This window comes from Salmo trutta, chromosome 10 (genome assembly GCF_901001165.1).
Source record: "Salmo trutta chromosome 10, fSalTru1.1, whole genome shotgun sequence".
Classification (NCBI taxonomy): domain Eukaryota; kingdom Metazoa; phylum Chordata; class Actinopteri; order Salmoniformes; family Salmonidae; genus Salmo; species Salmo trutta.
This window is the reverse complement of record NC_042966.1, coordinates 29,650,026-29,666,698: the sequence shown is the minus strand read 5'-3', so window position 1 is coordinate 29,666,698 and position 16,673 is coordinate 29,650,026. Positions and strand designations below refer to the sequence as shown.

At 43.8% G+C, this 16,673-nt stretch overlaps 1 protein-coding gene across 1 annotated transcript in view; it reads right to left on the bottom strand.

The window, feature by feature from the left end:
- Positions 1–16,673, bottom strand: part of msh6 (mutS homolog 6 (E. coli)) — a 34,217-nt gene that overhangs the window by 8,760 nt on the left and 8,784 nt on the right. Inside the window, exons 3-14 of the mRNA XM_029765260.1 lie at positions 16,206–16,381; positions 10,473–11,168; positions 10,052–10,204; positions 9,686–9,883; positions 7,569–7,715; positions 5,665–5,755; positions 5,117–5,376; positions 4,545–4,785; positions 4,099–4,397; positions 3,679–3,881; positions 3,394–3,508; positions 3,024–3,210 (exon numbers count right to left, since the gene is read on the bottom strand). Of these exons, the coding sequence (XP_029621120.1) occupies positions 3,024–3,210; positions 3,394–3,508; positions 3,679–3,881; positions 4,099–4,397; positions 4,545–4,785; positions 5,117–5,376; positions 5,665–5,755; positions 7,569–7,715; positions 9,686–9,883; positions 10,052–10,204; positions 10,473–11,168; positions 16,206–16,381 (2,766 nt within the window). The remainder of the gene's footprint in view (positions 1–3,023; positions 3,211–3,393; positions 3,509–3,678; positions 3,882–4,098; positions 4,398–4,544; positions 4,786–5,116; positions 5,377–5,664; positions 5,756–7,568; positions 7,716–9,685; positions 9,884–10,051; positions 10,205–10,472; positions 11,169–16,205; positions 16,382–16,673) is intronic.

The following is a 16,673-nucleotide window of genomic DNA, read 5'->3' as shown; positions in this document are numbered from 1 at the left end:
TTGACGGTTCTGACAACTATAAATACCTAGGTGTCTGGCTAGACTGTAAACGCTCCTTCCAGACTCACAATAAGCATCTCCAAACCAAAATTAAATCTAGAATTGGCTTCTTATTTCGTAACAAAGCCTCCTTTGCTCATGCTGCCAAACATACCCTCGTAAAACTGACTATCCTACCGATCCTCGACTTCGGTGATGTCATTTACAAAATAGCCTCCAACACTCTACTCAGCAAATTGGATGCAGTCTATCACAGCGCCATCCGTTTTGTCACCAAAGCCCCATATACTAACCACCACTGCGACCTGTATGCTCTCGTTGGCTTGTCCTCGCTACATATTCGTCGCCAAACCCACTGGCTCCAGGTCATCTATAAGTCTTTGCTAGGTAAAGCTCCGCCTTATCTCAGCTCACTGGTCACAATAGCAACACGCGCTCCAGCAGGTATATATCACTGGTCATCCCCAAAGCCAACACCTCCTTTGGCCACCTTTCCTTCCAATTCTCTGCTGCCAATGACTGGAACGAATTGCATAAATCACTGAAGTTGGAGACTTACATCTCCCTCACTAACTTTAAGCGTCAGCTGTCAGAGCAGCTTACCAATCACTGCAGCCTTACACAGCCCATCTGTAAATAGCCCATCCAACCAACTACTTACATCATCCCCATATTTGTTTTTCTGCTCTTTTGCACACCAGTATTTCTACTTGCACATATCACTCCAGTGTCAATTGCTAAATTGTAATTACTTCACCACTATTGGCCTATTTATTGCCTTACCTCCTTACTTCATTTGCACACACGGTATAGAGATTTTTCTATTGTGTTATTGACTGTACGCTTTTTTTATCCCATGTGTAACTCTGTTTGTGTCGCACTGCTTTGCTTTCTTGGCCAGGTCGCAGTTGTAAATGAGAACTTGTTCTCAACTGACCTACCTGGTTAAATAAAGGTGAAATAAAATAATAAAAAAACCTGAGTCATGGTCAAAAGTAGTGCACTATAAAGAGAATAGGATGCCATTTGGGAAACATCCCATGCTTAGCAGAGTAATGACCCAGACAAGGCTGTTAGTGAAACACATTATGTTGCTGCAGTAGAGCGCAATCATTAACAATGCAGTCATCTCCTTTCCCCTTCTGTTTTCATTAGAGCAGAACTGAGTATGGCTAATGTGGCGTGGTAAAAGAGTAGGCATGCCAAGTGAGCAGGGGTTGGAACCTAAATCCTTTTCCCATCGTTTCGTTCTGAACAGAACCACTTTTTTCCACTGTTCCAACCAGCAAAATAGAGTTCTGAACTGGTACGAACTGTACAGGTTTGTATTGTTCCTTATTTAACCTGTGCAATCAGTTTTTTTTTTTTTACATTTAGCTCTGTTGAATTCTAGCTTTAAATATACTTATTCATGTCACCATACTAGAACTTATTGATTACTTTACATGTGTAAGAAATGTATTGGGGTTAATAGAGGGTGGATAAGAACTAGGTGTATGGAAAGTTACTGAGTGAGGAAGGGGGAGTACAGAAAGTTTACATTCTGCTAAAACAAGGTATTGTTAAATCTCATGGCTCTTAAAGAGGGAGGCAAAGGGCAACAGTCTGGTTTCAGTCACTGATAAGGTAGGACAGGCGTGGATTAGGGAGGAGCGAGGAACTCATCCCGAGGTCAGGTCAGATGAATAGTCCTATACCACACATATTTCCACTCCCAGGTTTTAGCAGGAGGCGGGGCCATGAGTACGCCAGTGAGAGGAACTAATTTAAGTTCCTGACTAGCAACAGATGTATTGGCTGTCTAGACGTGCAACGAGCTGACTCCGCCTAGGAGGGTATAATTATATGTGCTTGTGTAAACATGTCTTTGCAGCGGTTTCACCCAGTGGGGAATGAACTTGGTTTGAGCTTTTCCTAGTCATCTGTTTGAGTTTTTACTCTGTTTAGAACCAAACAGCTCATTGAATTACTTCAATCAGTGCGGCTAGAGCAGCTTGCTATGAAGCCGGTAAGCTAGTTGTTTACATGCATGATGGACTGACAAGTGTAGGGTGTGAGATGCGGCAAATTTTGAAGGTGTGGAGAGAGGAAGAGGAGGTTTGGCTTGAAGTGCTGGGCATATTGTTATGGCATGCACAATTATACCTAGGAGGAGCAGCTTCTGTGGAGGAACTTTGAATGTCCTTTGAAAGTAACGCTGAACCACAGGTAGCTAACAAGCTTGTGGGTGCAGAGCTGCAGCAGAATCTAAAACTAATTCTTTTTTGTAGTTAATGAATCCATTATGAAATGTGATAACTATAGTATCCTTAACTAGCATTGAAAAAGTTAATCCATTCTTCAGTAAAATCTCTCTCCCCATCTTCTGAATCATGCTTGTATAGTCAGTAGGCTACAGTAGTCTATGCTTCACAGGGGGAGGGGCAGGTAGCTTACACACACACACTAGCAAAGACTTTCAGCGGCAGGCAGACACTGGAATACGTTTGAGTTACAGAGTGAGGGCTTAGTTTAGGTGTTTTGAAAAAAATGCCAGCAAAATAAAATAATAAACTGGAACAGTAGAGAACACTTTCGTTCCAATGCAGAAAAAAATTGCCTTTTTCCAGAATTTGGTTTGGTTCAAACCCCTGCCAAATATGATTATAAAGCCTACGGTTTATAATGGGTGTAAAATATCAGTTTGCAAACGTGTTTAGGCATTGTCAACAAACCAACGTCTGTGGCTCACCCAGGTGCATGAACTGTATCTATGGCAACCAGCAGCACCTGGCCACAACTCAATATTAAGTATAATGCACCTCAATACAGCGAGTAAGCTGTAGGTTTATGTAATCGTTGAATCTTCTGAATTCAACTAGACCTACATGATCATGAGAAGATGTTGATCAATGTGCATTTGATTTGACTATTTAAAATACAGAAATGTTACGCCACACAACAGATACATACACCAACAATTGCCCAGGACACTCAGAAGACTCATTGAGCCAGTTAAATAAACCTAATAAATCAAAGCTTACCTAGCACAGCCATGCACTCCACCCCAGTCTGCCAGTCCCTGTAGTTCTTGTCAAAGTTGTAGAAGAGTCTTCTCATGCAGTCCTTCAGAGCTGCGTCTCTCTTCTCCTCAAGACTCTGGAGCTCTGAGAACAGACGCTCTATCTCCCTGGTCCAGTAGCGTTTCCAACCCTTCTTAGTGGACTTCACCTGATTAAATAGAGTTCAGAAATGTTGCTAAACTGTCACTCCACAATATTTTACAAGACATACTACAGATTAAAAAAAATCACATTGTGGAACACTCAGTATTTCTAATTTGGCAGACGTTTCTTTTTTGGCCCGAGCGGGAATCAAACACCTGAAAATGACATTGATAGCAGCCACTCTGACCTTGTACTCCTCAGGAATGTTCCTCTCTGAGACACTGTCTGGTACTTCCATCTGAAAGCGGTTCCGTCCCGTCCCCCAGTAGGTCAGGTTCCTGCAGCCCAGCCTCTTCTTCTGCCTGGCAACAGTCAACTTTGTTAACTGCATTTTACATATGCATTTGTCCAAGAAAAATATAGCAAAAAAGCTCATTTCAATTCTCCATTGGGCATGCTTTTTAGTCCAGGACTAGGTGTAATGTGACCCTGGGAAGGTGTCCTAAACGTGTTTCTCAGGAGATGTAGGTACCTGTCCAGGTAGTCCTGTAGGTCCCTCTCACAGGCCTTGATGCCACTGAGAGCCTGGTCAAACTCTGGGTCAAAGCCAGCCTTCGGGGTGATGACTCCGGTGGCGCGGGCCTTCTGGTGGTCGAAGGCTGTGTCCCAGCGTTTCAGCTCGGCCGACAGGTCAGGGAAGAGGCCCTCTTGACCGTCATCCTTCAGGTTGACCACCTGATGAGATTACATGAAATTGTACTTTATTAAATCGCCAAGAGGAAAACAGTTTGTCATACTTAGTTACAACCATAGTAAAAACAAACAAATACTCAACATTTAAAACAATCACAAGACAACACCAATAAATACAGGACATTTAAAAGTACAGAATTAGTATAGTAAAAAGCACAATTATAATGACAGGTAGTGCTGTTGTGTGTAGTGTACAAACCTGGCGCAGCAGCCTGGACTGGAAGTCGCCCACGACCGGTCCTAGTATGGTCACAATCTCCTGCATGGTCTTGAAGCCCTCCAGAGCCGAGAGGAAGTCCGCAATCTTTTTCTTACTGTAGGTGACCTCTTCATACAAAACAGCCCTGCTGTCCGGGTGGTCCTGACCCTTCGGAGTACCAATGCTGTGGATCTTACTAAGGAGCCTCTCCAGATCAGGGAGCTTCTTGAGCAGGTCTGAGACCTCCGTAGCCTGGGCCTGCACTCCCATCAGGTCCTCCAGGGCATCCAGGCGTTCCCCTATAATCATTATAATACATGGGGTTTATATAGGGCATTTCAATGACCGAGCAAATCAAAAGAAATAAGACAATAGCAGACCAACCAATGAAAACAGGGTTCAAAACAATAGGTTTCTGCATTTGTTTATTTTCGTATTCCCCTCACCTATGGATGTGGGGTTACAGAGCGGGGAACAGAGCCATTGCTTCAGCAACCTTTTACCAAATGGAGTACTACAGGTATCCAGGCGTTCCAACAAGGTCCCCTCTGTACCCCCCGAGACATTCTGCAGGATCTCCAGGTTGGCTAGGGTCACACCATCCAGGACCATACGCTGACGGGTCTGGGAGAAGAAACTGGTTGGCCCGGCTGCCTTCTCCATCTCCACGTCCACTGGGACATATTCCTAGAATTTGGGATAAAATCATAACTTACTGCACCCCAGGAACCTCTAGCCTGAGTGCCAGACTGTTTCTGCTCTCTTGACAACTCCATATGGAATCGTCCTGCCATGTTTGGTTTGACAGTGACAAAAGAGTAGGCAAAAGCATAAACAGATCTGGGACCGGGCAATGCCTGGAAAACTCAAACTAACCAAACTTAAACTACTTATTTTCCTACAACATTCACAAATTTATGGTGAGCAAATGTTCATAACACAAATTAAGCATTGAACCAATAACTTAATTGGCTTAATTATTATGGTGGGCTAATCGGTTAACCATTGACATCCCTACCTGGAAGTTGGTCATGGACAGCAGCTCCTGGTCTACCAGACATTTCTTAAGGTAGAACATACAGCCTCCCAGGGCCGACAGGGCCAACTCATACCCCTCCTTAGGGGTCAGACCCAACGAGTCGCTCTCAGATGTCATAGATTTGAGGACAGAGGGGAGAACACTGCTCCCAGGCTCCTCATCCTTCCCCACACTCTCCTTAAAGTAGTCTTCTTCAGCTAGGGTCTTCAGGGTCTTCTGTGCATCCCAGAACTGGGAGCCTGTTGAGAGGGAGGAGGGTGTAATGTAGTGAACATTACTGTTATTCCAGTCCATGTTTTCATTATATTGATAACCGATATACAATATTCCATTACATGTTTTACTCATGCAATAGTTGAGCGAGAGAGCAAGTGAACAACGTTGGTAAAGTAAAGTTCAGACACCCAACCAATTTCGTATAAACATAAAGACGGACGTTACAGACTGGAAGTACAGGAGAGGAAGGAGTCACTGTAAAGCTGTAATCAGTATCATTGTAAATAAAGTACTGAAAAAGAACTGCGAACCTGCAGTCAGCCCCTCCTGCATAGCCGAGGACAAAGAAGCCTTGAAGATTTTACGGGTTTCGGCTGAAGGGTTCCCCTTCTCAAAGAGCACCTGTGTGAACAGAAAGAAAATAAGGGAGCATTTTATATACATTTTCCTTTGTCTAAAAAACATTTTTCGACCAGGATGGGGCAGATCAATGTAGTGTGTCTTGTTGTTGGGTGATTGTGATATGCTGTGTTGTGAAAACTAGAAAGGGTAATTTCCCTAAATAATAATTGTGTGACTTGCTTCAGCTGTCCAAACATATGTTTATGGTAGTGAAAGAAGTTAACCTGTTGGGGCTAGGGGGCAGTATTTTCACGGCCAGATAAAAAAACGTACCCGATTTAATCTGGTTACTACTCTTGCCCAGAAACGAGAATATGCATATAATTAGTAGATTTAGATAGAAAACACCCTAAAGTTTCTAAAACTGTTTGAATGGTGTCTGTGAGTATAACATAACTCATATGGCAGGCCAAAACCTGAGAAGATTCCATACAGGAAGTGCCCTGTCTGACAATTTGTTGTCCTTCGGTTGTATCTCTATCAAAAATACAGCATCTGTGCTGTAACGTGACACTTTAAGGCTTCCATTGGCTCTGGGCAAAGTACAGCAGCAGAGTTTGTAAGTGGTCAGCCTGGGGACAGTGAGACTGAGATGCGCATTCACGAGACTTTTCCATTTTTTTCTTTCAGCCTTTGAATAAATACAACGTTGCCCGGTTGGAATATTATCGCTATTTTACGAGAAAAATAGCATAAAAATTGATTTTAAACAGCGTTTGACATGCTTCGAGGTACAGTAATGGAATATTTTTTTATTTTTTTGGTCACGAAATGCGCTCACTACCCTTTGGATAGTGACCTGAACGCACGAACAAAACGGAGCTATTTCAATATAACTATGGATTATTTGGAACCAAAACAACATTTGTTGTTGAAGTAGAAGTCCTGGGAGTGCATTCTGACGAAGAAGAGCAAAGGTAATCCAATTTTTCTAATAGTAATTCTGAGTTTAGTGAGCCCCAAACTTGGTGGGTGTCAAATTAGCTAGCCTGTGATGGCCGAGCTATGTACTCAGAATATTGCAAAATGTGCTTTCGCCAAAAAGCCATTTTAAAATCTGACATAGCGTTTGCATAAAGGAGTTCTGTATCTATAATTATTAAAATAATTTTTATGTATTTTGTGAACGTTAATCGTGAGTAATTTAGTAAATTCACCGGAAGTTTGCGGTGGGTATGCTAGTTCTGAACATCACATGCTAATGTAAAAAGCTGGTTTTTGATATAAATATGAACTTGATTGAACAAAACATGCATGTATTGTATAACAATGTCCTAGGAGTGTCATCTGATGAAGATCAAAGGTTAGTGCTGCATTTAGCTGTGGTTTTGGTTTTTGTGACATATATGCTTGCTTTGAAAATGGCTGTGTGATTATTTTTGGCAGGGTACTCTCCTGACATGATCTAATGTTTTGCTTTCGCTGTAAAGCCTTTTTGAAATCCGACAATGTGGTTAGATTAACGAGTCTTGTCTTTAAAATGGTGTAAAATAGTCATATGTTTGAGAAATTGAAGTTATAGCATTTGAGGTATTTGTATTTCGCGCCACACGATTCCACTGGCTGTTGACCAGGGTGGGACCTAGCCCAGAGGTTGACAAGTTTAAATTGTTAGTGTTGAACAATTCAGGCTGTAGAACAGTGGAAGATGCTGAGGGGAAGACGGCTCATAATGGCTGGAATGGAACGAATGGAAAGCATGTGTTTGATATATTGGATATCATTCCACTTATTCAGCAACAACTATTACCATGAGCCATCCTACCCAATTAAGGTGCCACCAACCTCCTGTACTGTAGAAGTAGTGACTGACCTGTGCAGGAACGTAGTGAGACAACAGGGTGCGGAGCCGGGAGCAGTGTCGGTCGTCCTGGAATTGGCCCACATGGAAGTACCCTACAGATGTGTCCACGAAGCTGACCCCATAGGTCCTGCAGCGCCCTGAACTCTCCTCCTCTGCCTTGAGATGAGAAGTTATAATTTGTGATGCAAAACACATTCCTGCACAACCTCCATGTCACACAATATAGACAAGTTTAAAGGGTTACTTAATCAATTATTATGTTTATTACAAAGTTCAGGCTTGTACTGCTGCTTTGCTAACATTCTGGGATTGTGGCCTACTCTGTCAACTCAAGGTTATAGGAATTTGACCCAAACATAATTATTAGATGAACTAACCCGGTAAAAAGGACAGTGTTGGGAAGTAGTAAAATACAACTAGTAATTTAACTACATTTTGCAGTAGCTTGGTGGTAGTTGAACTCAATGGTGTGTTGGTAGCTGGAAAAGTGGGTAATCTAATTTTGCCCAGAATTTCCCCAAACGGCCCGCCTGGCAAAGGAATGGCGCCCTGTGTGAAACATGGCCGATTAATTTGGGCCGATTTCAAGTTTTCATAAATCGGTAATATGCATTTTTGGGCACCGATTATGGCCGATTACATTGCATTCCACGAGGAAACTGCGTGGTAAGCTGACCACCTGTTAAGCGAGTGCAGCAAGGAGCCAAGTTAAGTTTAATGCTAGCTAGCAACTTATCTTATAAAAACTCTCTTTGCATAATCACTAGTGAACTACACATGGTTGATGATATTACTAGGTTTACTAGCTTGTCCTACATTGCATATAATCAATGCGGTGCCTGTTAATTTATCATTGAATCACAGCCTACTTCGCCAAACGAGGGATGATTTAACGAAAGCACATTAGCGGAAAAAAAGCACAATTGTTGCACGAATGTACCTAACCATAAACATCAATGCCTTTCTTAAAATCAATAAACCGGCATATTTTAGTTAAAATACATTTGTGTTAGCAGGAAATATTAACTAGGAAAATTGTGTCACTTCTCTTGCGTTCATTGCACGCAGAGTCAGGGTATATGCAACAGTTTGGGCCGCCTGGCTCGTTGCGAGCTAATTTGCCAGAATTTTACATAATTATGACATAATATTGAAGGCAATGTAACAGCAATATTTAGACTTAGGGTTGCCGACCGTTCGATAAAATACAGAACAGTTCCGTATTTCACTGAAAGAATAAAAGTTTTGTTTTCTAAATGATAGTTTCCGGATTTGACCATTTGGTTGGTCAATGACCAACGGCTCATATTTCTGTGTTTATTATATTATAATTAAGTCTATGATTTGATAGAGCAGTCTGACTGAGCGGTGGTAGGCAGCAACAGGCTCGTAAGCATTCAAACTTTATTGCATTTGCCAGCAGCTCTTAGCAATGCTTGCTTCACACCGCTGTTTATGACTTCAAGCCTATCAACTCCTGAGATTAGGCTGACAATACTAAAGTGCCTATTAGAACATCCAATAGTCAAAAGGTATATGAAATACAAATGGTATAGAGAGAAATAGTCGACGCGTCATAATTCCTATAATAACTACAACCTAAAAACTTCTTAACTGGGAATATTGAACCACCAGCTTTCATATGTTCTCATCGGATGCTAGCGGAACGTCGAGCCGTAACAGGTTTTAAGGGCTTGTGAGTAAGCATTTCACTGTAAGGTCTAGAGGTCGACTGATTAAATCGGAATGGACGATTAATTATTCATAACAATCGGTAATCGGCATTTTTGGACACCGATCATGGCCGATTACATTGCACTCCACGAGGAGTTGTAGAAACATCTCAGAAACTCCCCAAATACAGGTGTGCCAAGCTTGTAGCATCATACCCAAGAAGACTCAATGCTGTAATCACTGCCAAAGGTGCTTCAACAAAGTACTGAGTAAAGGGTCTGAATACTTATGTAAATGTGATAGTTATTTTTATTTAATACATTTGCAAAAATGTCTACAAACCTGTTTTTGCTCTGCCATTATGGAGTATAAATTATTTAATCCATTTTAGAATAAGGCTGTAAGGTAACAAAATGAATATACTGTACAACGCATCACAAAACACATCCTACCTTCTCCTTGATGCTGAGGAGGTATTTGCTGTGTGTCTCAGAAGGGGCTCCGTCCAACACGCTGTAAGTCTGTGTTCCCCGTGTGATGATTCGGCACACCTCACGCTGTACCACCCGGTCAAACTTGGTGGGCTTCAGCATGGTCTTACAGCGAGCCTCCATCATGTCTGGAGTCTCCGTCTGCTCCACACGTGCCACCTAACATAAGAAATAATTTATTAATGACGGAGGAGAAATTGGTTTGCCAGAAAAACAGTAGTGATGGGGGGAAATAGTTAAATAACGCAATATTATTTTGGATAACGTTAAGCCTTTTAAAAAGGATGAGTCTAAGCTTTCTTTTAAAAAAACAAAATGGCTCCCCACCTTGTATCCCCTCTGCACCAGTCCGTCTGAGAAGCGTCCAAAGCCTATCTCGGGAAAGCCAGAGTGGGCCCAGGACCCCTTCATGAAGGTCAGACCCAGCTCGTTGACACCAATCACAGCGTCCATGTGGTACAGCTCATAGAACTTACCCACCTGAGTAATAATACATTTTATTTGCACCTTTCAAGATGAGGACACTAAAGGCCAGATTCACAGCCACAAATTCTGCCTAGTCCTAGACTAAAAAGCATGTTCAAAGGTGAATCTCCAAGAATTCAGGCTGTTCTGGAGGCAAGGGGGGGGGGGGGGGGTCTGACCCTGTACAAGATGGGGGTGCCTAATAAACTGGCCAGGGAGTCAATGTTAAACAAAGCAGCACTGCACCTCCACCAAAATACAGCATTTTAATGATTTATAGTACCTTGAAGAAGAGCACGGCATCAAACGTCTCCGACTTGAGCTGCCACCAGCGCCGCATGCCTGGGGTTGTTTTGTTCAAGAAGTCTTCTGGGACATACAGAGTCGTGGGGTCGTAGTCTTCCTCAGACTGTCTCCGTCTCTTGGCATCTTTCCTCCGGCCTTCCTGTAGCCAATCAAGCTTCTCATGGTCCCATACCGTAGCCCCACCTTGCCCGCCGGCACCTGAGCCATTCGCCTGGCTGTCGAAGCTCTCCGGGGCCGAAAAGGCTGAGAGTCGAGACTTGGTGTTGGCTGTGATGGTGCTAGATAAGGGAGCTCTCTTGGCGGTTTCTGGAAGAGTGGGAGTCTTGGGTTTTGGTTTGGCACTGGATGGCTTCTCCGCGGGTCGTTTGCGTTTCACCGGTTTAACTGGGCTGTCAGGTTCAGCCTCACGTTCACTTTCTACATCTTCCTCCGACGCACTGTTCACTACCTCTTCCTCATCTTCCTCATCTTCCTCACTGCTGCATCCGGCCCGTTCTGGTTTGAATTCGTCACCCGAGCCTTCACTGTCGGAGGCGACCACGATGCGGCGACGCTTAGACTTGCCGCCCTGTTCTGCTGTGGCACGGGAGGAACGGCGACTAGGCTTTGACTTCACTGTCTCCTCATCTTCCTCTTCAGTCAAATCTTCGTCGGTCAATGTTGACTTATCAAGCTGTCGGAGGAAAGGCAAATGAGAATACAATATTTCAGTTTTTCAAGGGGGGAAAAATTATATGGGCTCTCGAGTGGCGAAGTGGTTTAAGGCACTGCATCTCACTGCTTGAGGCATCACGCCAGACACCCCGATTCGAATCCAGGCTGTATCACAACCAGCCATGATTGGAAATCCCAGTGTCGTCCGTTTTTTACATTTAAATATTCAACACATTTGTTTTACACATGCCAGTTTGCACACAAGACAGTAATATATGTATACATATAATGATACAGTATTTACATTATTGAGTGGTAAGTTCAATGTTGAAACAATTCCCTAAATCTCAATGCAGAGTTGCAGTGAAAAGATAAAGACAGATGCGTGCTGTGTTTTGCTCTAAAGCCTGATTTAATTATTTTTTTAAAAAGCAGTTGTGTTTACTGTTCACGTGAACGGGGCATGTTGAATCCCAAAGAATCAATCCTGGATGCTCACGTTGCAAAAAGCTAAGAAAAAAAGACCAGTGACAGCTATGGCTGGCGGAGGAGCTGAAGAACTGGAAAAGCCTCCAGCTTCATTTAACTCTCATGGATGGGAGAATTTTGGCTTCCTTGTCAAATATGATGACGGAAGAAGGGTGGTGGACAACACCATTACGGCGTGTAGGCATTGTGCCACAAAAAAAAGACGTATGATCATGGAAATACATGGAGCATGGTCACACATTTAAAGCGTCATCACGCTGGTGTGTCAGTGACGGGAGCCAACTTCTCACCGCGACATTTAAGCCCTTTGCTGCAGAATCAGACCGGACTAAAGCCATCACCAAATCTATTGGGATGTTTATCACTGCAGACATGAGGCCATACTCTGTTGTGGAAAACAAAGGGTTTAAACATATGGTGAAAGTGCTTGAGCCACGCTACGAAATCCCCTCACACACCCACTTCAGTATGAAGATCATGCCAGATCTTTATGAACAGGAAAATATCAAAATTGTCGATGAATTATCCAAGGCATCCTGTTACCCACACCCCAGAGGAGTGGACCTCCAGGGTAACAGAAAGCTACGTGACTGACTGCTCACTACACCAGAGGAGTGGACCTCCAGGGTAACAGAAAGCTACGCGACTGACTGCTCACTACACCAGAGGAGTGGACCTCCAGGGTAACAGAAAGCTACGTGACTGACTGCTCACTACACCAGAGGAGTGGACCTCCAGGGTAACAGAAAGCTATGTGACTGACTGCTCACTACACCAGAGGAGGGGACCTCCAGGGTAACAGAAAGCTACGTGACTGACTGCTCACTACACCAGAGGAGGGGACCTCCAGGGTAACAGAAAGCTACGTGACTGACTGCTCACTACACCAGAGGAGGGGACCTCCAGGGTAACAGAAAGCTACGTGACTGACTGCTCACTACACCAGAGGAGTGGACCTCCAGGGTAACAGAAAGCTACGTGACTGACTGCTCACTACACCAGAGGAGGGGACCTCCAGGGTAACAGAAAGCTACGTGACTGACTGCTCACTACACCAGAGGAGGGGACCTCCAGGGTAACAGAAAGCTACATGACTGACTGCTCACTACACCAGAGGAGTGGACCTCCAGGGTAACAGAAAGCTACGTGACTGACTGCTCACTACACCAGAGGAGGGGACCTCCAGGGTAACAGAAAGCTACGTGACTCACTGCTCACTACACTAGAGGAGGGGACCTCCAGGGTAACAGAAAGCTACGTGACTCACTGCTCACTACACCAGAGGAGGGGACCTCCAGGGTAACAGAAAGCTATGTGACTGACTGCTCACTACACCAGAGGAGGGGACCTCCAGGGTAACAGAAAGCTACGTGACTCACTGCTCACTACACCAGAGGAGTGGGAGATGTGAAGTCCGGTGCTACAGACACGCCCCCTCTATGAGAGAAACACAAATCTTGCGCCGGTACTGCTAAGAGCAGTAGCAGAGTGGAAGCTAGAGGCCCAATAACAATATCCCAACCACCACAGATAATGTCAAGAACCAAGTAAATGCAGTGAGAGGCTGGACTGGGGACACAGATAGCTTGCATTGCACATGTGATCAATTTAACATCTCAAAGGGGAATCTCAGTGAACAAGATGGATCGCCTCCTTGGGAGGATCAGGAAGGTGGTTTCCTTTTTCCACCGGAGCACAACAGCCGCTCATGTGCTTAAGACCAAGCAAGAAATGCTACAGCTACCGACCCACAAGTTCATACACAATGTCACAACAAGATGGAACTCCACTTATGACACGTTGGAGCTCTATCTTGAGCAGCAGGCAGCTGTAAAAGTGGCAGAGGAGGTCCTCCAGGTGCTCAAACCCCTCAAAACAGTTACAACCTTATTGAGCACTGAAACTGCACCGTCTGTGTCCATGATCCTACCTCTGAAAACAAGGATTCTACAATCTATGGCCCCAAGATAGGAAGACAGCGCCATCACTAGAGATGTCAAGGCTGCCATTAGAGAGGACCTGAACCCCAGATACCTCCCTAATGTACAGGACTACCTTCATAGATCTACTGCACTGGATCCAAGGTTCAAGTCAAATCAAATGTCATTTGTCACATGCACCAAATACAACAGGTGTAGTAGACCTTACAGTGAAATACTTACTTACAAGCACTTAACCAACGATGCAGTTAAGAAAATACCTAAAAAAAGTAAGAGATAAGAATAACAAATATTTTAAGAGCAGCAGTAAAATAACAACAGCAGGCCTATATACAGGGGGTACCGGTACAGAGTCAATGTGTGGGGCACCAGTGTCGAGGTAATTGAGATAATTATGTACATGCAGGTAGGGTTGTTAGTGGCTATGCATAGATAACAGAGAGTAGTAGCAGTGGGGGGGGGGAATAGTATGGGTAGCCATTTGATGAGCTGTTATGGAGTCTTTGGCTTGGGGGTAGAAGCTGTTTAGAAGCCTCTTGGACCTAGACTTGGCGCCCCGGTACCGCTTGCCCTGCGGTATCAGAGAGAACAGTCTATGACTAGGGTGGCTGGAGTCTGAGGACCTTCCTCTGACACCGCCTGGTATAGAGGTCCTGGATGGCAGGAAGCTTGGCCCCGGTGATGTACTGGGCCGTACGCACTATCCTCTGTAGTGCCTTGCGGTCGGAGGCCGAGCAGTTGCCATACCAGGCAGTGATACAACCTGTCAGGATGCTCTCAATGGTGCAACTGTAAACCTTTTGAGGATCTGAGGACCCGTGCCAAATCTTTTCAGTCTCCTGAGGGGGAATAGGTTTTGTCGTGCCCTCTTCACGACTGTCTTGGTGTGCTTGGACCATGTTAGTTTGTTGTTAATGTGAACGCCAAGGAACTTGAAGCTCTCAACATGTCTCACCTAGACCATGCCCTACACCGGAGGACATACAGTGACCTCATCACTGAGATTGTGGCCACTAAAGAGGTAAAAAAATAAATCTTAGTCTACGCTATTGCCAATAGAATCATCCATTTTTGAGTTGGAATAATAATGGCTTTTATTAAATGTTATTGCCACAATTATAGTTCTATGAAATATGAAAATAAATAGTTCAATAGATACCGTAATTTCCGGACTATTAAGCGCACCTGAATATAAGCCGCATTCACTGAATTTTTAAAAAAGTATTATTTTGAACATAAATAAGCCGCACATGTCTATAAGCCGCAGGTACCTACCGGTACATTCAAACAAATGAACTTTACACAGGCTTTAACGAAACACAGCTTGTAACAAAAATAAATAGGCTTTAACGAAACACGGCTTGTAAAAAAAAAAAAAAAATTAGCAGTAAGCTTTAGTTGTCTTTTTGCACTGAGTCAATTCCTCACGCTGCTGTTTCCAACATCTTATCATCGACTCATTAAGACCAAGCTCCCGTGCAGCAGCTCTATTTCCTTTTCCAACAGCCAGATCAATCGCCTTCAACTTGAAAGCTGCATCATATGCATTTCTCCGTGTCTTTGCCATGATGAGGGTGACAAAATGACTACCGTAATCAGAATGATGGGAAGTTTGAGAGCGCTCGATTTAATCTAAACAGTAAACAAAAGTTGTTTGACCGTAACCCGTTCGGCAATTTCATTGGTCTAATGAAAGCTTCATGCCGGCAAAAAAACTGAGCACGTCACAGAATGTGTTTTTTTGGAGAAAAAACATTTGAAAGCGGAAAAAATCCATATATTAGCCGCGTCATTGTTTAAGCCGCGAGGTTCAAAGCCTGGGAAAAAAGTTGCGGCTTATAGTCCGGAATTTACGGTAGTCATTTTTTCTGCAGGGTCAAGCCACAGAGCCAACTCAGAGGCATCTCCTCCACAAAACAATTTGGCCATGAAGGAGCTTTTCGGGGAGACTTTTGCGAGCAAGGACACAGGCAAGACGTTTGCCAACACCATCAAAGAGGAGGTGGCATCCTACAAGTCAACAAGCGGTGTTCTAGTGGATGGTGATCCACTGACATGGTGGAAAAGCAATGAGTGTAAATACCCTCACATTGCCATGATGGCAAGATGCTACCTGGCTGTGCCTGTCACTTCAGTTCACAGCGAGAGGGTGTTTTCCACAGCAGGAAACATAGTAACTGCAAAGAGGTCAACCCTCTCCCCAGACAATGTAGACATCCTCATCTTTCTGAAAAAGAAGTTGAAGTTATAAAAAAAAAGGTTAAAAAGAAAGCAAAGAGATTATGTTGACACAGGCTATTTTTTCCTTCACTATTGTTCAAAGGAAGAAGGTATCATGCCGCATATTGTACTTTAATTTAACAATTGAGTATTGAATATTTTATTTTAAGATTTTATTTAAACATTGCAAAGTTCCTTGCTTTAAGTGTTCTTTAAGTAATAAATGGAAAGCAAAGTTATGTCTCCCTTTTTTTTGCGGAGCTGAAAAATTAGCCGATCCATGACTCAAAACCGTGAGTTTTGTGATCCGTTGCACCACTACTAGATTGTGGATTAATAAAGTATCAATCTATCAAATGGAAATGCAATGTTAGCAGCAGTACATACAAACGGAAAGGTTCTCTCACCTCCATATCCTCCTCCTCGTCTTCCTCAGCATCAGATGGGTCCATACAGACAGGCATCTTCAGTCTGGTCTCTGGGCTGTCTGGCATAGCAGCATCAGCCAGCTCCATGGCCCTGCGGATCACAGGCTTACCACTGAAGAACACCCCTCCTGTCTTAGCATCACTGCTGTCCGAGCCTGGGATGGAGTACAAGTGAGAAGCGACATTATTTTTAGTACACTCCAAAGTGTATATGGCTCTAAAACAACGTTCCGTCTAATCTTCGAGCGCAGTAGCTCCGAGACTGCAGAGCAGCTCCCCAGGACTGTCGCGCAGAAATATTAGCCCACAGAGAGAAGCACGAGATTGAACTTCACTCAACTTTCCAGAGCAATGGTCACCAAGGCATTAATAGTGGATCACCAACATTTCTGTAAAAAAAACAATAAAGCTGTGTTCCTTTTTTGGGGGGGGGCTGTTGGCAGTAAA